The 27,671-nt window shown below is 45.3% G+C and overlaps 1 protein-coding gene across 15 annotated transcripts in view; it reads left to right on the top strand.

The window, feature by feature from the left end:
* The window catches only part of PTPRM (protein tyrosine phosphatase receptor type M), a 2,094,608-nt gene that overhangs the window by 1,517,125 nt on the left and 549,812 nt on the right, over positions 1 to 27,671 (top strand). For 8 of the 15 annotated variants that reach the window (XM_069620757.1, XM_069620756.1, XM_069620753.1 and 5 more), the window contains one exon: positions 21,013 to 21,042. The exons of the other annotated variants lie outside the window; for them this stretch is intronic. In XM_069620757.1, coding sequence (XP_069476858.1) covers positions 21,013 to 21,042 — 30 coding nt within the window. The remainder of the gene's footprint in view (positions 1 to 21,012; positions 21,043 to 27,671) is intronic. 15 annotated transcript variants of the gene reach the window in all.

Raw genomic sequence — 27,671 nt, 5'->3', positions numbered from 1 at the left:
ACCATTTCAATCTCCACAAACAGCACCAGATAACACCATGTGGGCTACGACGGTCCATGGGGCGCCACAGGCTCCACTTCCTGGATGACAGCCCACCAACTGGGCATGGCAAAAACCTCATCTAAAAGCAACATCAGCAGAGGCACTGACCTAGGATCAACTGAAACACCCTTACGCTGATCCACATGCCAGTAATCCAAGATGGATATTCAAAACCAACTACAAGCAATGCTCACGGAAATGAGGGCCATAGGCTAAAGAACCACAGAGACAAATAGCACAGTCCAGGAAATGAAGCGCGACATTTAAGATGTGCAGACCCGTCTAAATGCCCAGGCAGAACGCACAATGGAAAATGAGCAACAAATTAGCGCACTTGAAGATGATAGCGCAGTGGCCGCTACCGATCTAGACGGTCTGATGAGAGAAGTACAGCGCCTAGGAGCAAAAGTCGAGCACCAGAAAAATTGATTGCGGTGCAACAACCTGCTCCTCGTCGGCCTCCCCGAACCGGCGTAGGGATCGGACCTCGAGGCATAAGCCAATCGCCTATTTCAGGACCACCGACACATACAAGACCCAAGGACATGCATGATTGAAAGAATCCACAGCGCCCCCGTCCGAAGACCTGCGGCAGGAGATTGACCACGGCCCATCACAATGCACCTCCTTAACTTCCAACATGAGATTGCCATCCTGCATGCCTATAGAGCTGCAGGCACAATTCACACGGAAGGGGAAGACATCCGCATATTCAATGATTATTTCACCAAAGTGTCCCGATGGAGAAAAATATTTGCTCCCCTATTTTAGGCACTACAAGGTACAAATCACAAATACTATTTGAAATTCCCTGCCATCTGGTGCATCCAGTTGGACATAAAATGGCACTCTTTCGATGACCCAGAGGAAGCCTGGTGCCTCTTACGACAACAAGAGCTTGTCTCCACGGACTTTCCCACCGAAACCGAGACCGAAAGACCAATTTACCCCAAAGACTCTTCACAATGGCACCACCAACAACAACAGCGTTCGAAAGGCAAAAGACAGCGCTCCGGCAGACGCCCAACAGGATCCAGCCGCAAGGACTCACAACCCACAACATGTAAGACTCTTATGTCTCTCATCCTTCTTCAGTCGAGCTCACCATACAATGGCCAACCAAATGTTCTCAATTGTCCTTGATTAGGACATTCAGGAGAAGGACACAAAGCGGATGACACCACACCCATTAACCAGAACGCTTCAACACATGCAGATAATATCGCAACAACCCGCCTTCTACATTAGGCCCCCCCTTGCGTGAGTTCCCTGTGTCACTGGTGGCCCCGGACGGACCCACCAGCATGCCAGTGGTGTGGGTGAGATCTCCATTACCTCTCCTACCCTTTCCTGAGCATGGGCTTACAAGTTGTAGAATTGGGATACTATTGGTTTGTCCCAATGTTAATGTTATGACCTACACGTTTTCAGTCAAGTTTGATTTGTTGGGGTTTTTAATTACACACATGCACAAGTTTTTGATCAGCAACGCACTCTCTGGCATAACCTCGCCATCCTTCATTCAAACCCACCCGCAAACCAATCATGGCTCCACAAAAATGCCTAGGGACCCTTAACGTACAAGGGATGGGACACCCAATTAAAAGATGGCAAGTTCTCAATCACCTAAGGGACGTACAGAGCGACATCGCTTTTCTTCAGGAAACGCACCTTGATGCACATGAATCAGGGAAATTAAGCCGTGAATGGGTTGGGTCAGCAGCTCACTCTCAGCAGCGAGGTAAAAGAGGGTTTTCGATCTTAATCCACAAACGCATCCCGTTCCACACACTCCACACCATATCGGATAAAGAAGGGAGATAGGTTCTGATCCATGGCCTTGTCCAACAACATCCCCTGACCCTTCTGAACATCTATGCCCCAACCACTGACACACCCTCTTTTTTCACACATGCATTTACAAACTGGGCACAATATATTGGGAATCTTACCTTTATAGGGGGTGACTGGAACATGATAATAGACTTCACATTGGATAGACAGGGTAACCTCTATCACAACCCCCGACCCCACGCAACCGTACAATCCTAATAACCCTCATGTCTGAATTGGGACTAACAGACGCATGGCAAACCCTTCACCCAGAACGCCATGACTATACATTCTACTCAAATTGCCACAAGTCCTACTCCAGACTAGACTACTGGTTAACTCCTGTGAATGCCCTACCACATACCACGTATAAAACAATGCACAATACTCCCCACAACGGTGTCCGACTACGCACCAGTACTCCTTCACATTAAACTCCCGGGAGCCCCGCCCGATAGGCCACCATGGTGCCTAGGATTAAGAGCACTGACATACCCAGATGTCCTCGAACATCTGAGTGAAGACACAGACCTATTTTGGCAGTCCAATCTGACACAAGAATTCTCCCCGTCACCGCTGGGATGCCTATAAAGCCTTCATCAGAGGGCAATATATTTCTAGATGGGCCCACAAACTGAAGCGTTGGAGAGAATGTGAAACCAAGATTAGTACTGACATAGCACATACAGAATCCCAACATAAACGGACCCTAAATCGCAGTACATACGCTCAACAGGCTAAGAGTGGAGTTCAAACAAATCTCCACTCAACGTGTGCAAACATTGTTTACTAGTTGGTCACAGGCCTACTACCAAAACACTGAAAGGCCTCTTCACTTGATGGCACTCGCCCTTCGCACCAGACAAGCCACGCACCATATAACTGGCATCCGAGACCAAGCTGGGAATCTATCAATGAATGAAAAGACATGAATAAATGTTTTGCAGAATGTTACAGTGAACTATACTCCAGCCCAGACCCAATGGCACCAGCCCATATAGACATCTTTCTTACCAATCTTCATTTACATACAATCAGAGATACACAAAAACTTGAACTGGGGACACCAATTACAGCCGCTCAGATAACCCCAGCCACAGCTTCCCTAACAGTGGGAAAAGCGTGCGAACCAGGTGGCATACCCATAGATTTATACAAAGCAATGGTGGACCGCCTTGCCCCGCTGCTCTAAAAAGTATTCTCTGAGGCACTGACCATGGGCCACTTACAGGGATCGATGCTTGCAGCCAATATAATTGTTTTCCACAATCAGGGCCGCGACCCAGAAGATTGCAGGTCATACCGACCAATCTCCCTAATAAATGCTGATGCCAAAATACTGGCCAAATGCCTAGCACGCAGAATTGAGAAAACCCTCCCACAACTTATCCATGGATATCAGACTGGCTTTATCCTCGGTCGTTACTCAGTAGATAACGTGAGACACCTGTTACACGTACTCGCTAGACGGGAAGACCTGGATGAACTAATACTAACAGTCAAAGCGTCCGACAAAGTTCGGTAGGACTTCATGTTCCGGACACACAGTTTACGGATTCCCACCAATGCTCCTTGGGCTCATACGATTATTATACACGTACCCTACAGCCTAAGTGACCACTAATGGGGCCGTCTCTGACTCGTTCCATCTATACTCAGGCACGGCTGTCCCCTTTCTCCCCTTTTGTATGCACTCTTAATCGAACCGTTAGCCGAGAATCTTCACCAGATTGGACTGGTGTGATGAGAGGGGCAGAGGAATACTGAATCTCCCTATATGCTGATGACCTTCTGCTTTATATCAGCAGGCCTGCCATATCACTCCCCTGCCTACGCCAACTTCTCCACGGGGCCCATAACAGGATATATGGTCAACTGGACAAAATTGGAGGTCCTACCACTCAGGCCCGACATACCTTGGGACCCGGGCTTGGTAGCCCTTTTCAGCCTCTGATTACATTCTATCAAATATCTTGGGATCCTTATCACCCCATCCATTCATGAAATCGCAGACTATCCACTGACTCTGTCAAAGATCAAATCAGTTCTTACCAGATGGAATCCACTCCCATTGTCCCTGGTAGGCCACGTCCATGCCTTTAAAATGAACTCCCTCCCCAAACTCATATATCTAGCGATGATGCTACCCTGTGCCCCATCGCGGCAAATGTACAAAGACCTAGACACGCAACTTCCAAATTTATCTGGAGAGGTAAAAAGGCAAGAATCGGCTTGAAATTCACCAGGCCTCCAAAAATGACAGAGGACTAGTGGTACCAGCCTGGCGGACTCACTATCAGTCGAGCCCAATGTGCTGGGCCAAACGATGGCTCGATACATTGGATACATCCAGCTGGAGATCTGTGGAACTCTCCATACTAGCTCTGTGCACACCGTCAGAAATCTTGGTCATCCCACTGAACAAACTACCTTAACATATCAGGTGACACCCACTGATAGGCCCAACGCTGATGCAATGGCATAGGATGAGAGAACTAATGGCCCCAGAATGTATCAGAATACGGGCAATCCTTTCACTTAGCCTAGACCATATATTCCACATACACCAAGACTCCCACTGGCCTGAGATTAGAGTGCTGGACCTGTATGACAGTGATATACCCATGGGGTTCCAAGAAGCTAGCCAAATGCTTCCACTACGAAACATGGAGTGGCTACAATATCATACTATACTTGAGGTGATTAGATCCAACACACCCAGGCAGACACTACAGAATACTCCATATGTGGGAGAACTGGAAACGGAACAGAATCCATCAGAGTTCCTGCGATTACCCTCATTCTACACCATATTTACCGCCAATAATACCAACCGCAACTTAACACTTGCAACATGATGGTCCAATGACTTAAACACCCCAATAGACGTAGGCGATATCTACGATTATTTCGAAAACATAACATCAATGTCACACAATATCCGCTTGCTGGAGACATTGTAATGACTTAGGCACAATTGGCCATATCATGTGTACATGTCCAATGATCAAGACATATTGGAAAATAGTTCACAAACTGGTTACCCGGGTTCCCAATATCACGATCGAGCTGGCTCCCTGGGCCAATGCTGTTTGGCTCAAATGAAGAATACTGGCATACCGAGACTATTATAAGAAAACTGATACACATAATTCTCGTCTTAGCCTGTAAACTTCTAATCACACACTGGAAAACAGACAAGGCCCCCACTGAACAAGCCTGCCTAGCCACGATTACTAAACATTGCTTGCTTGAATGTTCCGTCCTTAGAAAGTGGCGCAAGACTGTATAGGCAGACCAATTCAGGGTTCAACTAGACACATACATCGACTAAGACTGTAATATATGAAGGCCCCTACCTACCTATCTGTCATTAGGACCGGTACCAGGCTAGAACAGGCAGCACGAACACGGGATGCCCCAAATACTACCTCCTAAAAGACGTTGGTAAATGGGAGGCGAAACAATAATTTCAACCGAGCGGACTCCATCTATGTATGCAATGCTAAGCAATCCTGTAAAATGTGTGTATTATTATTGTTACTATTATTATTTTGGGGTGGCGGTTGGGGGCTTCAACTCTGAGTATAAATACACGGAATGTTTCTATTTTGAGGGAGAGGGGTGTTCGGCTGTTAGGTATGGACCACTGTTATTGATGCCCTGCCTACGTCATAGGCTGTTGGGGTGTGTAAGCTGTTTATTACATGCCCTGCATATACCTAAGAAAAAGAGTTTTAAACAACAGAAACATAAATCTTCCAGGGAAGTTCAGGAGAAAAGAGTGTGAACACGGGTAGGATGACTGGGATGGTTTGTGTGAAAATCCCTTTTTGGATACCTTCAAATGGAGGCTAGGCTGCATGATGAGAGAGGTATGTGAAAGTGCAGGTTGTGGGTGAGATGATGTGCGGTTAGCAAGATAAATGTCTTGTGCATCTGTGACTGTTATCTATATTAGACAGCATATTGAAACGCTACAGTAAGATATTGCAAAAGATGTGCGGTGTGAAACCTACAGCTCTCCAGGTGTTTTGGACCACAACTTACATGATCTCCCACCATTTATTGGTTGTGGTGCTTTTTGGTGGCATAAGCCACCAAATTTTGACAAAACATTGCTGCTAAGTTATTCCAAGAAGCAGTCTTGGTGGTTGGCATGACAGCTGGAAATGCTGTGCTATACAATCGCCAACGCACAAAGTGTTAATTTCTATAGTACTACAGGGAGGGAATCCAATAGTGGCTTGCTTAACGTATTTTCTCCCAATCAGGAGTACTGTCACATGTCACGTGTCTGTTCAAGAAGGAGGACAAAGTGATCTCTGCGAGACGAGGCGGAGGACATAGCCTCCGCTCGGCCTCACCCCCTAGCTGCATGCTGCTTGCCCACCTCCATTGTGCCATACTGCGGCACCATGAGTTGTTTGTGGTCAGCATCTTGTTACTTCAGAAAAGGCGAGGGACGGACCAGTACGATTCTCCAAAGGAGGTGGTTTGAGAGCACTAGAGAGGTGGTGCCTGGGGGAGGCAGGCATTACTCTGTAGTGAAAACGGGAAGGAGGGAGCAGAAACAGCCCCAGCTTACGCTGAGAGTGAATACAAATTTGTAATGGCAACGTCGTTTCAGGGCTTTCATAATTCCAGGGTAAAGCAATGTCGGCAAGCTTGCAGGAGTGCGCCCTTGGAGCGTGTGAGATCCCCCACTGGTTGTAGGGGGTGGAGAGAAGGGTGTTACCCTATCCCCCAACCCAGGCTGCAGCCAAACAGGGCACTGCTGGAACAACGAACAAAACAAGAGTTTGAGTCAGAGGGTTTTGTTGCATGGGATTTAAATGAGTCGGGAGAGGAACAAAGGAGTGGGAAGCGGGCTAGTGTTAAGACAAGAGAGTTGCCACAGACGGCGCCTGAGGAAGCTGCCCAATTCCGTCTTCAAACCGCCCGAGCGCAAGTCCCACTCCATGTTGCAGTTGGCTTGAAATTCCCCTCTCATGCATGTCCTAAAAGCGCATCCTTCTCGCAAGTCCTTTCCCCCCTGGATGAGCTCCCCTCACATATATGTGCATCTATCCTCAAATACATGTGCCAGAGTTGGTTCAAGGAATGCCCGTTCCCTCTCATAAATGTTCCAGAGTTCATATGAGGAGTCCTCTAGAGGGGTCAAGCAAAACTGTGTTAGAAGTATGTGTCCCGCGCTTAGTCTCTTGTAACGAGAAAATTGTGATGCTAAAATTAGATGTTTCGCATTTCGGAGCCACCTACTTGACCTTAAAACACAACTCTATGGACCAGGTTCCCTTTCAGCTGTGAAAGGAGAAGACGTTTGTCATGCAAAGGAAGAAGAAGGGAAGTGCACCGGGAAGGACCCCGCAGGTTCCCGGTTCCCGCGTTCTCTTGCTGTTCACATGTCGCGCCACAGTGGCCGAACACCTACAACATTCTACGGCCTGATTCATGGAAGTGTTTTATAATGGCGCAACCCCATAGGAAAACGTTGCATAAATCAGGCTATTTCGTCGCTCTACTTTCCGTGGAGTGCGATTGACAAGGGGCGTCCACTTTCTGCCATGAACTTCGTTATTTCGCTTGAAATCCGTCCTAATTCAACAATCCGCTTTCATGCGTTAAATCGATTCAGTGCGGTTTACTGGTATGCATTAGTGTGGGTCAAGCCGTTTTCCGTTGCATACCGTTTTTTTGGGGGGTTTTTGTGTCTACAGAGGGATAAAAAAGAGGAGCGGTAAAGGGACAATGGCACTGTGGCACAGAGAGGACAGGTGGGTGAAGAAGTTGAGGAATGTCCTAATTACGGGGAGTAATATAATGACAGGAAGGGTTGGAAGCACCCTTTCCTGTAATAAATTGAAGGTGATGAGGGGGTAATGGAACTTAGGTAAGTTGGCATTCTTGCTTGTTGAGAAGGTGGCATTTTGTGCAGCACCGCTTTGAGACTGAGCCGAGGCAATGGACAAGTCCATATTGGGAGGGCTTCCTTAAGCAATCCATGTATCCCCCAGGTGTAAAATGGTAGCACATGGATTGGGAAACATTGTACTAGAAGCTTTTATATTCAAGATGGTACATTTGAGAATGAATTATTTGTATCCTGAGAGCGAGCTGGATAGCGTCATATAGGTCATGAAAAGCAGGTGCCTCTCGAAGGTAACTCAGCCGAGCAACAACATGTTCAAATGTTTGGCTGCTACATAGACAAAGGATAATCGAACCGAGGCAGAGTTGTTCGCATGTCAGTTCATCCTTTATGTCGAAATGTATCGCAAAAGGGAGGAATATTAATTGTATTTTTTTCACGCCTGTTCAGGGCATTTAGATTTAAGACAGATGTCCCTGGCTCTAAATTTTCCATTTTATAAATGTAATAAATTCAAATAATATGGGGAGCTGTTCACAGCAGCTCAGTATGAAAGCATGTAGGCATGCTACGGTGGTCATTTTTATGCCTGAAACTTTTTCCATGGTTAAGAAAGACATGCTTACATACCACTGAGGTAGATAATATGAATGGTTCTTATTGGTGGGCAGGCTGCTAGATGTCGCGTGGGCCTCACTCAACCTTTCAGCATTTTAAGTGTGATACAGGACCACTTAAGTGGGTTATGAATTGCTCCATATCATGAGGCCGCTACCCCTGAAAGGTGGGCCTGGCTAGGGCAGGCAGTCCTATGTCACCGTCACGTGTGCTTGACTCGGGCCTTTATCCTTCTCAGAATAAACCAGAGTACCGTTGAGGTGATTATTTTGAAACGGTTATGTTTCATCATCTGGTAACTGGGCGGCCGGTAGAGCTTTCGCAGAGTAAGTGAATAGGTTTAGCTAATGTACCCATTCACCCTCCAGTGGGAAGGCAGGGAGTAATAAGTCTGATAATATTGAATTGACAAATGAAAGCTGGAATCTGTGAAAGGGCTGTTGTGTCCTGGGGCAAATTCAGTGACAAAGTAAAAGCCATTGAAAGTGGGTATTAAAATGTCTATATTTCTTAATCGTCTGATATGTCAGATGTTCTTGTTACAGAGTTTAATCACGAGTGTGATAAAACGTGTTCTATTGGAGTGGATAACATTAAAAGGGGAAATTAATATTGTAGGTTGGAGCAGAGTAATTTGCATGCACTGGACTTTTATTGTAGTTTAGGCCATTCAGTGGTGCTTTTGTGCCACTGCATAACATTGTAATATGGGTAGGAGGGAGTTGACATCTTGTGGGTGTTTGGGTATTTACCGACCATTGACTGCCCCTGCTAATCCCTACGGCTATTCCTACGCACTGCCTGCCCCTCCCTTCCCAATACCCATCCTCCTGGGATCTGCTATCAAGCAGTAACATCAGACTTTGGCCTGTTGGTTATTTCTAAGCCGTTTGCTTAGTTAATGGCTTAATTACAGCTATAAATGGCTACTGATGTAATAGAAATGTCTTAACAAAGTGTGCCTTCAGCCATTTGAATTCTCTTCTGTGCACTGAAGTCCGATTACAAACATGCATCAACAAAGCTGACAGTTTTGGTTTGAGGTATGTGTCATTTCAGGTCATTTTAGCTTTAGAGCATGTCACTTTCCTGGTGAGCTCTTCAGGAATCCCACTCTCTCTAACCCGCCTAACCCTACCCCACTCTCTCTATCCCCACCAACCCCACCCTACCCTCACTCTTTCCCCCACTCGCTACCCCAACCCACCCTACGCCCACTCTTTCTACCACCACCCAACTGTCTCTACAACCCACTCACCCACCTCACTCTCTACCCCATCTCATCCTTCCTCTTACACACTTGCTTTATTTCTTACCCTCACACGTTCAACCTTTCTCACTCGTATTTCCTCTTGCTCATGATTGATGGCACCCTCATCCTCCCTTGCTCTATTCCCCTTCCTTCTCATCCTCTTTCACACCCATGCCCCTTATGGGTCCTCCTTTAAAACATTGCACTCTCCTCCTTGCACCCTGGTGCCTATAAATGCATAATGCAAAGAACAACCATAAACGCCAATGCTTGTTATCCTGGCTAGGGCTCATGGGGGTTGTAGTCCAAAACATCTGGAGAGGCAAATGTTAATGCACCTTCTGCTGAGTTGGTTGCATAATCTACAGGTTACAGGTTAGAATTTGGGTGGGATGGACTCAGGCCTTCCTTTTGAAGTTGGTAAAATAAGTACAGTTGAAGACCATAATCATGAGAGTCCAGTGTAAGCCTGCACCAGTACAAGTCGAACTAGAACATCTTATATACCACCTCGCACTTCCCCCAGTTGGGCGCCTTCCATAACACTGCGTACATACGGGTGGTACAGGGTCAAAACCCTGCTGGCAGTATTAATCTGGGATTGGGCAGTTCACCAAGGTATCCACCTCTAGGCCATCCATTCTGCGGAACTGGAGAATAGTGAGGCGAACTATGAGCCAGCCAGAATCATCAGTGAACCATAAGTGGGGACTTAACCAAGGGGTGACACATGTGGTGTTCTCCCCTTTTTGGCTATAGGCACCTATCCCAACTCAGACTAAACCACCTCAATAGCCAAGCCAGTGGTTAAGCGCTACTTTCAAGGCTTGTGTCAACTTCTTCAATGTACGGATATCTGCAAGAAACCATTCAAGCCGGTGGCAAGCACAGATGTTCAGCTGCTTTTCTGGTGGACATCACTTCTGCAAGACGAAGAAAGGTACAGACTCTTTCTGCTGGGAACCCTTCACAGCCGTCCACGAGAGTGTTTCCTAAAGGGGTATCGGGTATCTAAAATGCCCCGATACTGAGGAAGCATGACACTCTGTTGCACTTTAAAGTCTGTTAGTCATTTATTTCTATTGAAATCAGCCCTTTGCTTTGGTTTCGCTCTCTTCCATTCTGATCCTTGTCAGGTTGGCTGGGATGCATTCTTTGGCTGGAGCAGTCCGGGTGCTGCAATGTGTGTGTTTTCTACATGACTACACACAAAGTGCTTTGCGACCAACCTGTTTCTTTTTTGTTTGAATTTGCTTCTTACAATATCAACCTAAAATGTTTAATTTTGAGGTCCTTCACGTCATTGTGTTTTTTCAGCTCTCCTTCCTGATATACAAAATAATTAATTTCCAGGTCACCACTGCTCCCTACGGTCATGTGAGAAAACTCGCCAGTACCTCTTTCCGCTCATGCAATAGTAACTTGGGTGAAAATGAATGGGTCTAACTCTTGTTGTGAATGAACCATTCATTGGATTGATGGCCTTCTTCTGCTGTGAGTTTGTCCCTGAGCCTGGCTTTCCGGGTACTTATATCCGTTTTTCGCTTCTGCACTGGGCGGCAATGGCCCATGCAAGCAAAGCGGACCCCTCGGCTCATCCTGCTTATGTCTGGGACTTTATGAACCGGGAAATGCTGGTTGCTTCCTTTTATATCACTTACAACCTCCCAGGTTTGTTGACCTGGTGCGTTTGCTGAAATGCCAGTCCTATCTTGGCTGGTTTCCTGAAATGTCAACCGAGCCCATTTCCTGCTATTGGTGCCTCCCGATCAGCAGCAGGCTCCCTCACGTGGTATGACCTCAGATCTAAATATTCCTGAAGAGCCATAATTGGACAGCACCAGGTATCTGTGGTGTGCATTATCTGGATCCACATCATGCAGCCTCCTTCCCCAGTCGCCTTCCTCGGAGGTCATTCTTCGAACGGATACTAGATAAACTCACACTTGATGGACCAACTGGATCTGGCTTCCCTGCAGATGGTCTTGTTCGAATAATGAGACAACTTTGCTAATGCAAAATTCCCCTGAAAATGGTAAGAAAACCTACTCCAGTCTAAAAAATCAAGAAATCTTAATGAGAAATGCACATGCTCGCCAAAGATAGCATCAAACCTGCAAGCTTCCACCAATGTATACTGGTCATGTCTTTCCTGTTTTGTGGAAAAACCAGCCCCTCCAGTGTCATTTGATGACTAAAAGTAGCTAATACAACAATGCGTAAGATTAAAGCCAATCAACAACAGAGTGTAATTCTATCCCTTAGGCTGCCGCTCTCTTTCCTTTGGAGATATAGAAGCCACAATGGCACGCAGGAGGACCAGATATATAAGTACAGTCGGAAACCGTATCCTCTTTTATTCTGCTATGGGATTCATGATTCAGAAAGTCTTGGTCTACAAATGAGACAGAGTGCCCGGAGTGCTATACCGAAGGCCTGGGACATGGAGGCCACAGAAGACCACATTGCCTTTCAATGGACAGATGACATTTCTTTTAAAGTACAGAATACCATTGTGCTGAATACCATTTGATTGTTGAGTGCCTCAATGACAGAGCTCCTATTTGACAATAACACCACACTTATCTTAACCCTACACATATCAAACCCACGGGGCCACTACAATTGCAAACTCCAGAGAGCTAGCATTCCTACTTTGCACAACTGACACCACGCCCCAGCCCAGTGCTGCATGCACCAGTGCCCACCGAAAGAACATTACCAAAATCAGCACTGCCTACAGTGTCTGGAAACACGTATAACACAGGAATACCTGAATAGAAGAGAGGCCACAAACATTTCTGATCAAATCCTCCAAATATTGTCAATAAGACTTTTCCACCCTTAACCTCAGCAAACAATGTCCTGCTATGACACTTTGCTTTCAAGCCGCGTGTGGCTTCAGTGATGCACCTTGAGAAGGGCTGTCTCTGGCGGGCTGCATAAATTACCTCAGTAAGAAGCACAAGAACCTGATGCAAAGACAGTTTCTGGCTTCAAAGCAGAATAGGCTGCTGGAATCCCTCTTCTTTCTATCAAGGTAGTCTAGCTGCCCTTGTTGCTAATCAACTTCATTGCCCAAAAACCTCTTTGTGGTTCTCACACTCATGTTTTGTCTGTTTCATGGCTATGGACGAAATCCCCTATGATCTGGACCTTCTCATAGAAGGTAAGTCATCAAGGATCTCTAGGAAGACCCAACCACATGCCACACACCCAGTATCAATGCAACACTGCCTGCTTAGCCCACGGGAGTCCATTAGTCCAGTTAAAATTCTCCTTCAACCCAAAAGCTCAGTAAACAGAAATCATTGCGATGGGCGGGGCGCAGCAAGAATGCTGATCTCATCAACTTATTTGATATAAAAGTATTGGGTCTCATCAACCTCAAATTAGCCACAGTCTGATCAATGGAAGCATATTGAATTGAGGAACATAGCAGATCACTAGCATTCCTCAAAGAACTAACTCGGGAAAAGGCATGTTGTTTATATGCCTGGACTGGTCCACCTTCTCCTTTAGCACCAAACCTGGTGGTGGAGAAGGAACAGTGCCTGCAACCCTGGCCTTTAAACTAGTTTTGGGCACTGATTCATGGCCGATACTTAATATATTTAATTTGGAGGGACGAAACAACATGAATCCCCCTCTAACCCGAATATAAAAGAGTCTATAAAGCCCAGTCATTAAAGCAGAGCCCTGCATCCTGTGGTTTTCCAGATGTTTTAGACTGTAACTTACAAGCTACCACTAGTATGTAGGAAAATAGTTCTATGCCTTTTTTGTCCTGTCTTTTTGTGTGGCTGTCTCTGCTATAATGCTTTTGCATGCCTGTGCCGTGTCCTTCTCCTTTCTAGTGGTTCCCCATCAGACCCAAACAACTAAGCTCATCCACGCCCCTCCATCCCCCAGAACAGCCCCAAAACCTACAGGCTCCCATGTTTAGGGGTGCTCCGAGGGTACATTGCACCTTTATTTCAATCTATAGTGCCTTCCCTTCACTCTTGAATGCATTGGGCGGCCTGCCCCTTTTTACTCAGTCTTGCCACTACACCTTACCAAAACTCTCCCGCCAAACCCCCACAAGTTCCCAACTCCACGCTTGACTTTTTCTGTGAAGCAAATGCGGCATGGTAAAGACCCACACTGCAGTTGCTTCACGAAAAGTCATGTCACCAGGAAAAGCAATCCATTAAACAAGATGACCTTGTGGCGAACCAAGAGGTTTTAAGTGTGTTTATTAAACTAAAAAGGAAAATGCTTAAATATTCTGACTGCTAAGAGCGATTTCCCTGCCTAAAAAACTAAGTTAAGAGTGCTTGTCTATTGTTAAAATAAAAAGTAGTCCTCAAAACAAAACCCAATCGCTATTTGGCCCTACCACTGTGTAAAATCAACATACATTAAACCAGAGCACTGTGCTTCTGGTTCAGGCTTTGTCCATCCCAGGTTTTGGTAATATCTGTCTGGATATTATTCTCAGTTCCAAATAAAATGTTCATTGTCAGTTCACCAAAAAAGTCTCTTCAACTCCTGCTTTAACTTCCTTAGGAAAAGTTGCAAGTCTTGATATAAATCCAAAGTCGTATATCCTTTTAATGGAGGGATGTTTCCTTTATCCCGTTTCCACCAATTTGGTTGTTCCCCTCTTGGCTTTAGTTTTGCTTGATGGAACCTTCCAGGTTCACTTCTACTCAAATAATGCACAATGTCACTTGTTTCAATAGGGTTCTCCTGACCCCTCTGATTCTGTAGCATTGATCATCTCTTTGGCTGTGGCCAATGTTCGGGAGTCAGGTTTCTAGGGCTTCCGTAACACATTATGGCTTCCTGCTCTCTTTCTTCCACTTGCCTCCTTCTGCCCTAGGCAACCCTGGTATCTCTGTTACAGTCAGGTCTAATCCAGCGGGATAGCATCTCCATGTGGTGACTTTTGTTTGTTATCCTTTCCGGCTTCTCCGATATGTCAGCATGTGCTGTCTGGACTCTGCACGTCTCTGCATTCTCCTTCTTCATATTCGGAAAGGAGGTTAGATGGTTCCTCCATGGTTACATGGTTCCTCCATGTAACCATGGCTTGCCACTCTCGGTGTTGGTTTTCCGGCGTCCTTCCTTGCTCCCTATCTTCCTACACAATATTGCTGGCTCTGCTGTGCAGCGCCGCTCTGCCCCTGAAGCACATTCCCAAATCAAAAGCTTGCCCCTGGATAGGATTCTTTCTCCTCCATTCAAGGTTGCTTGTCTCTTTATTTCCTCTGCTGTATTTCGTATGTTCAGTTCAACGAGAATCCAGCATTACTTGACGGCAAAGCAGTTTAAGCAATGTCACTATTTGTCACATATAGGAATGATATCCTGATAAAATTACGCCTGCACAATTAAAACTCTTGGCAGGACCTGTCTCTTAATTAATGTTTATGCGTACCAGCAGTATATGACCTGTTTGTTGAGACAACACCAGCCCCATGCTTTCACTTTCTATGACCGTACAATCTCAATACAAATGTAAGTTGTCGGAGTCAGTGTCCTCATGCATCATGCCTAAAGTCACCCTTGAAATTGCCAGTTCTTGTAATATAAAGGTTAAGGGATCCCTTCCCTTGGGGCCACTTAGTGTTGGCCCTCCAAACTCATAACCATACATGCACAGTTTGCTTTCTCCTCATTCTCCTAGCAATAGGACCTTATACATTAGCTTTTAACCACTCTGCGTAACTATGCCAGATACTTAAGCTGTGTGTGGAACAGGAGTGGAGTTCCACAAACTTCACTAATCTCACCTGAGTCAGAGTGCAAAATATAGGGTCTAGCGGAAGCTTATGGTCAAATGACCAAGCTTGTAGGGCTTTCAGCCAGTCCTCTGCTTCATTTAATCCTGAGAGGATCATGATCAGTGATGCTTATTGTGAGAAACCTGAGGGTATTCTCACTCCTAGACTCCCTGGACCCTCCTCGTAGTTGGCCAGGGAAAGGCCATCGCTATTGGATCCTGACCCTCGGGGCGGGGAAGTGAGGGAGGATTACTTGGGTGGAGGAACCTTGAGGATTGGGAGCGGGGTACCCTTAGGCGAGACATGGTATCCCCGGTCCCCTAGTGACAACCAACCTAACCCATCCCCAACCTTTATGGGCTTTTGTAAGACAGTTCCCCTCAATCTTCCACATTTACCATTTGACAGCACTGGGCCGAAGAAGAGACCACCAAGAGCAGTGAAGATTACCTCTTTTCACCACTTTGGTTCTGGGAAGAGGAAGATGCAGACTAAGAATTGTGAGGGTCAGGCACATCCCGCTGATTGTGGTCAGGCAGGGGTAATTGGTTAGCCACAACTGCAGTTTGTCAAGGGAGCTGGGTAAAATGTTGCAGATCTCCAAGGTGAAAGATACTGGAGTCAAGGCCACAAGCCTATGGAATAATTAAGTCAGAGTTGATGATGAAAGAAGTAGACGTGTCAGAAGAGGCAAGAACATCCATGGCTAAAATATTTTCAGGTAAACTGAAACCAGATGTAGAAATGTTAAAAAATAAGATATTTTGTATTGAATTGCCACCATGTGCTGCAGGTGGGAGGAAAGTTTGTGAGTGAAGAATGGCTTTGATGTAGGTCTTTTAATAAAGGCCAATTATAAAAGGTGATGGCAGTGACCAAAAAGCATGTGGAGGCCATGTGCTCTAATGTGCCTGCGTTGCCACGAGTAGGATGCACGTGCTCCTAGTTTGGAAACTGGGGACATTTGGTTACAATCTGACAACCAGGTTTTGAAAATAATTCTCAAGTGTAATTCATAAAATGCAGTGGTTGAATCGGTGCAAATACAAGACCTGTGTACTTCAAAGCCAATGGCAGGTCTTCAACCTTGCTGTTTGTTGGCGTTGGTGCACGGAGATTTATCAATTCAATCTTTGTAATGTCCTGTCTGATGGCCAGCAAATAAATTGCAAATCTGAAGTGTAATTCATAAACTCAATAAAGTTTAAACCGAGATTCCTCCACATTTGGAGAACTTTATCCCTTAAAGGGCCTTGCTCTTACAGAAGCTGGTCTGATCCTTGTGAAGGCCTCCAGTGTTCGATGCACGCTCCACTTTTATGCTGACCTACAAAGGCCTTTCCTTATTCATGACACCGAAGCTGAGTCAGTGGACGCCAAAAGAAAATCCACTTTTTTTTGTTGCTGTGGCAAATACTTTCCTGGATTTCGCAAAATAGGTTCACCATCACAGTGGCTGCAATCTCGTTGAGCAATTGACAATTATGGAATAATTCTGTTAGGAAAATCCACATAATCATAAGCCGATCTATTTGCTGGTGTTTTTTCCTTCTCCTTTCTATCTCAATGGTAAAATCCCTTGGCAAATATGGACCGAGATGAGAAAGAAAATGAGATGAAAGCCAGTTTTTCAAAGCAGAGCCTGCAGCAGACAGCCGGAGGCAAATCTGCACCAGCTCCCATCTTGCACCGGTGCCTCGCTTTATAAGTTCTTTGACACAATCCACAGCCCAGAAGTGTGTGTGGGTGCTTTGTTGCAGAATGTCAGATGTGTGCATGGGTTTACAATGAGAGTGAGAAGATGTAGGAAGCAATCTTTTTCTTCTACCCGTGCACATCCTTACAGCTCCCACTGAATGCCCGGTGACTGTAGCTGCGAATTGTGATTAAATCACATTAAGAAGCTTTCTTTTAGTGGCCGAACTAGACTTTGCGATTCAGCTGCAGTGAAATGGATGCACTGATTCAAGTGTGTTTTTCTTCCATAGCATGAGGCTCAAAGGAGCAGTCTCAGGGATGAGGACCCCCCCGCGTTGTGTTAGTTCTTGGGCAGGGGGATTCCAAGTGTCCCTTTTGCCCTCACTGTCCTTTGGCCGCGAACAGCTCCCACAGGCCATACACCAGGGCTGGCCCTTGCATGTTGAATAATAGCTTTTTGGGGGAGTCCGTGGAGATCCGTGCAAAACTGACTTCATGTAGTACTAGATTTTTGGAACCCACGTTAGAGGAAACTGTTGGTTCTTCCTGGGATGGATGGCTATCTGGACACTGAAACAGGCAGGGTGAGATTACAAGCAGAAGCGGAGCCATCTGACGCTAATAAGAAGATCGGTCTTACAAAGGGTACTTGCGTTATGTCCTCTTCTGACGTGTATGAAAGGCAGCAGGCCAGTAACAGCAGATTACCCTTAGTCAGTGTATACATATTTTGGTGTAATAGGCATAAAGGACAGTAGACTTGTTGGAGTCAAAGCTATATACTACGCGGTCATTGCACATATTCTATTGTTGATCAGGGACACCATCCTTATTAACATATAATAGAAAAAGTATATGTGACCCTGTAAACATCTTCATAAATCCAGTAATCTATGGCTTGATGGGTGTTGAAACTGGCAGCCATCTGTGGATGTACATGAGCCTCGAATGGTGCAAAATGGTCGCCGCCACTGTGGCAATGACATAGCGGCCGCAGCCCTGCTGGATCAGGTGGCGCCGAATGAATACCGATTAGTTGCAGTGGCGTCGCCAGGAATCAAATTTAGGAGGGGCAGAGAGGGGGCCAAAGACAAAAGTAGGGGGGCACAGACAAATGTAGGGGGGCCACCTATGAAAGGTTATGTGTGACATCACAGGCACTCCTGCAGAGAGGCTTTTGTGCACACCAACTACCCGCACCGCACTGCACTTCCCCTCCCATCAGAATGCAGGCACGAAACAATTCAGTGACTAATGGCCCATCATTAGCAGTTTTGGGGCTACATTCTGATGGGAGGGGCTGCAAGCTGCTCTATCACTGCTCGCTTTGAGACAAAAGGAGTATTGCCGTGTGATATGCAGACTTTTGCCTCGGTGAGTGTCACAAATAAAACCATGCGCAGAGAACATGGTTACTGCTCGCCTTAGGTAGGGCAGGCACAAGGGGGGGCACAGGATTTCAGAGGGAAGGCACTGCCCCCCCAGGCCCTTTCCCTAGCGACGCCACTGATTAATTGGCAAGCATACTAGGTAAGACATTGTCTGCCGCGTCTACCTGTATGCCCCACATTAGATCAGGAAGGTGGGGTTAGTTGCCTGAGACCCGGAATGCTAGCCAGGTGAACACTGAATCTGCAGTTTTGGTACAATTAGGTGTGACGGGAAGCTCCCGAATAGCAGGTGGGCTGAGAAGTATTGCACCTACCTCGGAAGGACCGCTAAAGTCATGCCCACGTGATGCAGCATTAGGATGTCCACTGTTAATGTAATAGACAAAATGTATGTCACTGACATTTCTGTATGAGGTTCGCTGCGTGAAACTGTATAAGAACCCACAGGTTTCTGTGCTCGTGCTGCATGTTGGGACAGGTATACTATGCTGGTTCCCCAACCCTTTTCTGCACAGCTGTGTGGAAATAAACCCTTTCTTTGCCTTTGCTGCCCATCTCTCTGTTGGATTCTTTGGCGATGAGCTGCGAGTTTCTGAGTGGGTGTTTGTGATGCCCAGCTAATAATGGAAGATATTGCTTTCTTTGGCCCTTGCAGCAACATTGCAATGCTCTGCTTTTTAGCTCTGGGGCTAAATTACTCTCTGCACACACTGCATCCCTCTGAAAACCCAAACACAGTGAACTACATCAATGACTGGCAAAGACATATTCTGTTATGTTGCTGGGCATTTGTCTAGCGCCTTTTTTACCATTGGCATGTTCTCAAATCGCTGTGGGTAGAACACCCCCAGGGACCGTAGTCCAAGTCAGTGGCGGGAGTGGGGTAGTAAGTCGTGCTTGGGTGCCCTCTGTATGGGCTGAAGGTTTGTTTCCCTGTTGAAATCCACCTTTAATGTGTCCCTGCCTTTAGATTAGGATATCCTGGAGGTTTGTTCAATTCAATGAAGCAAGGTGCATGTCCAAAGCTGCTGCGTGCAGCTCGTTTGCAAGGGGAGCCCTTTGCTTAAGGTGGTATTCAGCTGTGTGCGGGGATTATGAGGGACACGTCTAGCAGATTGCAGTGGATGGCTTATATGTTCTAGGATTGTCTGAGTAGGATGGACATCTATCCCAATTGCGTTGTCTGTGTGGTGGCTTAGTTGTTTGAGAGCATAATTGGGTTTCTACGTGATTTGGGGACTTTGTCATAGAATTGATCAATCGCAGGTTATGAATAGCGACACTAGGCATGGCATAGAACATACATGAAATGTATGGTCTGTTACATGTAGTTCAAATGATAACCCTTCCTGACCCTACCCTCTCCCCTTCTTTTCTTGTGGGCTTTCCCATGGCTTCCTGTAGGCGCTCTCATGCGACATTATCTGATTAGGGGGACTTCAGTCCTTTGTGATCTGTTGCTCCAAGAATTTGTTTTAACAAAAAATTCTTTGAACAAACATTTGCAGCATGGATGAAAAAACGCGACTGCGCATGTTAGCAAATGTAAATGCAGCTTAAATGTACACACTGTATGTCCCAGGAAGCAGTGCAGTGCAGATTTTAGGTGGGAATTGTCTGAAAATTAATTGGGCCAAGTTAGAATGTGCACTTGTTTTTCTTTCATGGAACGTTTAGAATATTACATATCTAATTTGTAGTTCTATTAAATAGCCTAAGGAGTAATAGTTTGCAAACAAAGACTATATTGTATTTATTTTTTTGCATCCCTGGTTAACCCGCTTTATAAATTTGCCATAGAACATGGTAGCACCCCGTAGAGTCGCAAAGAAAAGGCAGGAAAGCAGAGTGGACGAGCAAAAGAATGGCGATTCCCTTCTCTTGCACTCCTGCCGCCATTGCTACCTCAGAACGCTCCCCTTATATACGTCTTGCAGTGGTGGAGGACAAGAGACGCAGGAGCGACTGGCGTAGTGTTTCCTATTGGAGCTTAAGTCGAGGGAACACGCAAGTGGATTGAATCCCCACACTTATTTCAGGAGTTCCCCCCCCCACTGTTTTCAGAGGGCATCTTGATATTCTAATTTCTGGTGCCTTGAATAACTCCCCCGCTTTTTTTTAGGACTTTACCACTGTTGACTGAGTCCAAGATGGCTTTCCCTTTGGGCACTGTTTGAATGCTGGCGGTAGTCAGAGCACATCCATCGCATACCCCCCCACGCGCCCCGCAGAGTTAGTGGACAGGCCACAGAACACGTATGCAATCATGCACAGACAAGAGCGTGAATGGGATTCTCTTCTAGTCATTGCAGTGTATTCCATCGCATTGCTCTCGAGTGCCGCCCAGTCCACCCTGCCATGTATTCTCCACATGTTGCATGTTTTACCTGTGATGCGCTGCTGCTTCTCATGCGACCATTAACCTCTCATTCATATCACCGTATCAGGTCATCTTGATTTTTCATGCATTAATGTTTGGCTTTTCTTTCCTTCCATTTCACCTTTCCTACCACTGCCTAAATCCTTCCCTGGCAGAAGAAGCACCCACTCCTACACTTATTATCTGTAAGTAGCACTTTTTGTGCCTTGCCACTGACATGCTTTCTGCCATGTTTTTTCCATGCATGAGTTGTGAATGCTAACCACCCGAAGTCCGCACTTGACTGATATTGTAATTACACAATCATGTTTGGCAAATCAATGTCATTTCAACTGAACATGTTCGCATTTGCAGTTCGTTGTGTTACTGTATGTCATTTCTGTTGCGCTGTTCACTTTATAGCTGTGCATTTTGACATGTTGTGTGAGAGAGTGCCGAGACGCTACTCTCGAGCCCTATGATAATTTCCAAAATTGATTTATACATTTAAAGCACAGTGTTTTTTTTCACAGGTAAAACCCGTCTGTCCATTTTGTTATGGAAAAGAAAAGTGTTGCGCTTAAACCATGAATGTACGGGTTGGTTTTTGGCATTTGCAAAGGAAGCAATGCGAGAATAGAAAGAATTAAGAAAGATGTGGTTTTGTAAAAGAAAGTGTGCACTTATCTCCAGGGGAAACTGCCTAAACTGCACCCACAGCAGAAGCTGAGCTATGGATAGTTATCACATACATTTTGGTTTTTTAATGTTGGGTATTAATTTTAATGTAGCCTGCTTACAGGTTTTGCTAAGCTGCACATCCTGAAAGGGTACAAAAACAGCAGGTTATGTTATGCTAACCTGGTACAATACTCTGCCAATCGCCACAGCACTGGTCTTACAACGCTGAGGCTTGTCCGAAGCATTGCGCATCCTGCCCCCGCCTAAGTTGGAAAGAGTGGTTCTGAGGGAGGCATGGACATGGGGAAAGTGGAGAGAGGATGAGTGAGGCTGGGCCAACTTGTGACAGAGCATGCCTTGCAGTAGTTAAAGGGTTAACCAGTTGGAAAGTTGGTCACCGTTGTCTAGACATTGCATGTAGTTGTGTGCTGCCAGGCACTCTGTTCGCCTGCTCCCCGGTTGCAGGGTTGGCAGGTAGCTTTCTATACGTTACAGAGCAAAGCATTCGAGCATATTTCCGGAAATATGTGAAGCACAGTATCATGTTTGCTAAGAGCAGAGTGAAGCACTCTCTGGAAAAGGGACATCTGTCATTTTTGACAGCGCGTTCCCTATACTGTTCATTCTGTGTTTAAGGGTCCCAGGTTCAATTATGGGCACATACTGCAATGTGTTACCTTTCTGATTGAGAACTGTCAAATGTGCATATGTAATTGTAATGGTTTATTTATACAGCGCTTATACACAGGTGGGCGCTTCAATGCAGGAGGGAGCAAGGGAATACAGTAATCATTCTTAGGCCTTGATGTTTCCGAATGATCCAACAGAAAAAACTAGCATACTAGGCCTGATGTACTGAGGTGAAAAGATAGAACGCTGTGACTTCAATATTGATAACTCGTCTTCTATTAAAAAAGACAACCCCCCAATGTTTGGACTTGTTGCACTTCACTTTAAGAAACTATCCCGTTACTACAGTAATGGTGGTTGGGGGATGGTGTTACATTGTGAAATCATGGGCAACTTTTTGTACAAAGCTCACTAGATATTTAATAACACTGGTCACTCAATTCTTGTATTCACGCAACACAGCGTTTCCAAAAGTGGATGCTGCTTATCATTTCCAACTCCCTCCCGACTGCACACAGATTGATTGGTTAATTGTTCATTTATTATGCGCTTATACACAAGTGTTTCAAAGCGCAACCATGTATGGGAGCGGAAGACATAGGGAACATAAGACAACGATCTTACAAGGCATGGTACATTCAGATTATGTAGGTGAACAGAAACAAGAAGTGCGTGGGGGGCAATAGGGACCAAGAGCACCCAGTCCCGTCAGAACATGGGTTAAGGGCAGGAAGATACCACTCTCATGGGTCGTAACCGAAGTGCGCTAGTGCTGCGGCAAGTGCGAGGCCCAGGGGGCATATGGTACCTGACACCTGTTTCCAGTAGTCTCAGCCATTTAACATGTATGTACCACACCCGCTCATCTCAAGACCGTAAGCACTTATCCTCCTCACCCACTCAAGGAGATAATACAACTTGCCTCAGTCTCTCATGTTTTAGGCCAATAATATAGTGAGGAATAAGAAACGTTGGAAATATGATGTTGACCATCAAAAAACCAGGGGGGTCCTGGGAGTCCCTCTGCCAGGCATTAGTCCCGGTTACGAGAGACTTACCCAGAGTCTTTAGCTCACTATCTTTCACAGAGGAGAAATATCCAAAACATATCAGTCTTTGTCCTGCCCTAGGGCAGTCCAGCACAGAAATACTAAGCAATTCTCCTCTGAACAAGAGAACCAACAGCAACCCCAGACACAGGTTTCGGTCTGGTTGAACCTCATCAGCAGTAGGGTGGAGCTGTGCCTCTCTAAGAATAGTGAGCAAGGGGTCCACGTCTGGATTCCCCTAGTAATTTAGGTTGAGACCCAAAGTTACTTAAATGTGCAAAATACACCTCTCACGAAATGGAGTGCGATAAACACCAGAAAATGGTGGGCAGATATAGGGTTCAAATCAGTAGGAAGGAGTTATGCACTTGGTACAGCTAGATGAAGTTTATTTTGAAAAGGTTAAAGGTGACATACAAAGTTGGCTTGGCATAGAATCATATAAGTGCAGCAATCAATCCTGAGATCTGGGAGATTCATGCAGTGCAGTAGCCTCGTTGAAACCTGGAAATAGCTTCACGTATGACACACATTTCTAGCAGCCCTGGATATCGGTTTCCAGCAGGGGAGCCAACTTTTGAATTTACTGGGAGGCGCTGGTGGACACCTATTAGAGAACTTCCATTGGACGTATAGAAACAGACTATTTTTCCCGGGGGGTTGATGGGCTGGGCCCTCAAACACCCTCATACTCGGTGCCACTGGTTTCCAGGGTTGATCTGAGGGCCCACATGAAATGATGACACCTTCCAGCTGTAACTGATTTCAAACTCCATGATGGAAGCGGCAAAGAAGCTGCAGCCATAGCTCAAGCATCTCTATGGTCTCATTCCAAATTGCCCTCCACTCTGCAGAGATGACTGCAAAGATATGCTCACTCTAACACCCTCCCACCTCTGCCCTCAACAGGAAAGTACTGTGGAGGCAAATTCCATCTGTTGCATCAGATCATCACCAGATGGACTTCCCACCTTCCTGCTCACTATACCCCCATCAGCCTGCTTCAAATATGGCTGCATATTGGGGCAAAAAAGGTCACACTTTCCTGTCACCCAACTACTGAGATGCGAACGAAATGGGCAAAGACACACAATAATAAGAATAGCTGGAAAGGGGGTTAGGAAATGACTGCTTCGGTGTTGCGGGGAAGTCCCCATGTTCCCATGAAAGATGGTGGCGGTTGCGTGCTGGCTATTTACATAAGTATAGTTTCCAAAACCTTTTCTATTTACCAAGGAATCACATCATCTACGGCATTATAAAAGAAATGTACTGCTGTAATTGATAAGCACCGCTGATATCGGATGGAATCTTCTCAAATTGCTTCTTCTTTTTATTCTGCTTCCTTCTGCTTCTTAATCCTCCATGTGAGGATAACGGCTTGAACTTCCTGGAAAGTTGATATGGTGCCAATTGTCACATTAAATGTTTCACAAAAACCCAAAAGGACACGGAGTAAAAAAATGTAAAAAGCTGTATATTCCTTTTTCTTACACCAGTGCTCAGTACATGTGATGGCTCTGGAAGTAAATGCCCCCCTCCCCATATAACATACATTTGATTTACCAACACCTCCATCAGCATGTCTCAGGTAAATACAGTAGAATAAACCAGTGGTGCATTTATCAATACAGGAGAGAGGAAAGAGTGGACAGATGCTCGGGAGGATAGCTCAGGGCCAACGTGCTCGACTTGGAAGCAAGACGAAATGAAGCAACACAGGTTTGATCCCCAGGTCCGCGTTTAGAAACCTCTGGGTATTAAGCGCGTTATAAATAACCTGTCATGTCATGCGTGAAAGATAGAGACAGATAACAGACATGCACACATACACATACAAGAGAAAGAACAAGGATGGACCCATCTAGAAAAGTTAAGCATCAATCGCATTTTGTGCCCTTTTCTTGCCCACTTTTTCATATCATGTCTTCTTGTTGCCAGACACATTTTAGATGCTGTCTTTTTTCCTTCCCCTCCTTTTTTAACCTTTTTCTGCCATCTCCACTACTTCTTATAAGTCGTTTTTCCACTTGTCCATCTCTGCAGTATTCTTATTTTTTCCAATCTCATCTTACCTCTGTTTACTCGTACAGTGTTCTCTTCTACCTTTTTTCTCCTCTGTGTGCATTGTGGGTCGCCCCCTTCTATCAACACCCTACTATTTGCTTTTTGTTCATGCACAAATCCCTTGTAAATTGCAATCATGCACAAATCCAATATAAAGATTTAATGCACTGCACCAATTCCAGAATCGATTGCTGCAACGCCAAATTTAGCCTAGGATTCAATGCCCTGAGCATTCTTCATCACCTCCATTTCTTTGTCAAATCCCCTAGCTAGGGATGAAACCTTCATGCACTTTGTCTCGGACAGCCTAAAGAATCACCAGCCCTACCAGTTTATGGAAATCAGCTCAAGTGTTATGCTATTAGCCATGACACTAACATCTAGATAGTATCTGGAAGCTGCAATTCACAAATTGGTGGCCCCAGTGGGATCTTAACACTATATAATACACATACCATCATGTAGGATCCTTCTAACTCGGTAAGATCCTTCTAACTCGGTTTTGAATCTTCCTATCCTCTCCACCCGTCTTACATTTTCTATTTCTTATGGGCGCATCGCCATTACAACTGATGTCATTAATGATGTCACCTTGCTGTAACCATGATTTCATCACTAAAGGAAAGGTTTCAGATTGAGGTTACTCTACAACTTCACCTTTGGGTGTTTTTTGCTTTAGTCATGATAGCATTTCCTTGATTGTTTTTCCATTGAATTCTCTCAGGGTTTGCTAACAAAGGGTATTGTCAATGCAATTTCTGTCTATTCACACAGGATTGATTTCTAAAGTATTAGTTTAATGGAACCAGGTGATTTTCTTTGGTATAATGCACAGTCTACCCTGTTGACATACGGCCCGTCCGATCTTGTAAATGAACCTATTCACTGCTAGCCATTTTCCTCATTCTTTTTATAGAGGTTGCCCCGTTGTTTGCAAATGATTGGTTTTATAAGCATGCCGCATGAAGGAAAGGGGCGGGTTTTTTCCCACTATATAGCGACTTGTACCGGCACATAATTATGAAAGCAATTGGCTAAAAAAGAATTTGTGCATCGGGTTGCTTTTTTCCAGCATCAATGAGGCCACGATGAAAGCGTACAGGTAGGCCGCAGGCTTGATTGCTGTGGTTTCCATGAAAATGATTCCAGTCGCAGCTCTTGCTCTCATGCTGCACTTCATCAGTCTTGTGGCAGCCGATTGTGCCTTTTCTATTTTGCAAACATATTGTACATTCATTGACATTAAATAATATTCTTTGTTTGCATAGCAACAAATAGTCTCTACATTGCAGGCACGTGACCTTCTCTCGTATTTCAATGGGCAGCCATTTGGTGAGTTACGTGTTGTTTTTTTCTTATCCTCCTTGGAAACAACAGTAGTACTATAAAAGTGTAATGTTGTTGGGTTTAATATAGTGCAGCAGTTGCCATTTTTACTTGGAACTCCAAGAGAATGGGTTGCGTTTGGTCGGTGGGACCAGATGGAGTAATGCAACACGGCTTTGCTGTTGTGTTGATGTGTGCAGGTTGTAAGAGAAAATACTCTGTGTACGGATAAGTTTATAGGTGTTTTTGGCACATAATCTTTTGAGACGTAGCCTGGTTACCCCCTGAGGTGGACTCACATTTTGCGCATCTTGCTGATGCTTGTTATGATAAGTTTCAGCACTATGGTTATATGGGGTGATCGGTGGGATTTGGTTAGGGCTTTGGTGTGCGTGTGTGGTGGCCCTAGTCTGTTTATTAAAGGTTTTTTTCTGTGCTTAGCAATGAGGTGGTGGTTGTATTTGGTATAGAGAGTCGGTTATGGTAGGAGGTAGAGAAGATTAATAGGGTGCAGATCAGGTAGCAAACATCAAGCATGTGCATAATAACACATGTTTTTAATCAAAGAGGGGGCTGAGTAATACAGGGTGCAGCCTGACATACAGCCATGGTGAAACACATCAATCACCCTAGGCAGCAATCAAGAATTCACGTATGGCAAGGCATATCGAGGCACGGAAAAGCATTACAAAGCACGCTCCACCCACCTGCTATCCCTGGCTTCTGCAGACATGTCTAATTTTTGGTTGTATACGAAATGTTCCAACTACAATTGTTCGAATCACAATTGACCTTTGCACATTGACCGAATTGTGAAGGTCAATTGTTACATATATACGGGGGGAAACCCCCCGCAACCCCATATTGTGTGGTCAATTGTGCAAACGTCAATTTGGACCCTTGACTTTCGGTCAATTAGGTAATTCGAACAATTGTGTTCGAACAATTTGGGTAATACCTAATTTTTACTTTCTCACTTTTTAATTGTCAAAATGCTGTTATTTACTCTCTCTCTCTTTCTGTCTCTATATTTCTCTTACTGCATACCATGTGCAACAAACATTAGAGAATGGCAAATGAGT

This window comes from Ambystoma mexicanum, chromosome 5q, assembly GCF_040938575.1.
Source record: "Ambystoma mexicanum isolate Mex_15411 chromosome 5q, UKY_AmexF1_1, whole genome shotgun sequence".
NCBI lineage: Eukaryota > Metazoa > Chordata > Amphibia > Caudata > Ambystomatidae > Ambystoma > Ambystoma mexicanum.
Note: the sequence above shows the minus strand (reverse complement) of the source record. Positions and strands in the feature narration are given on the sequence as shown.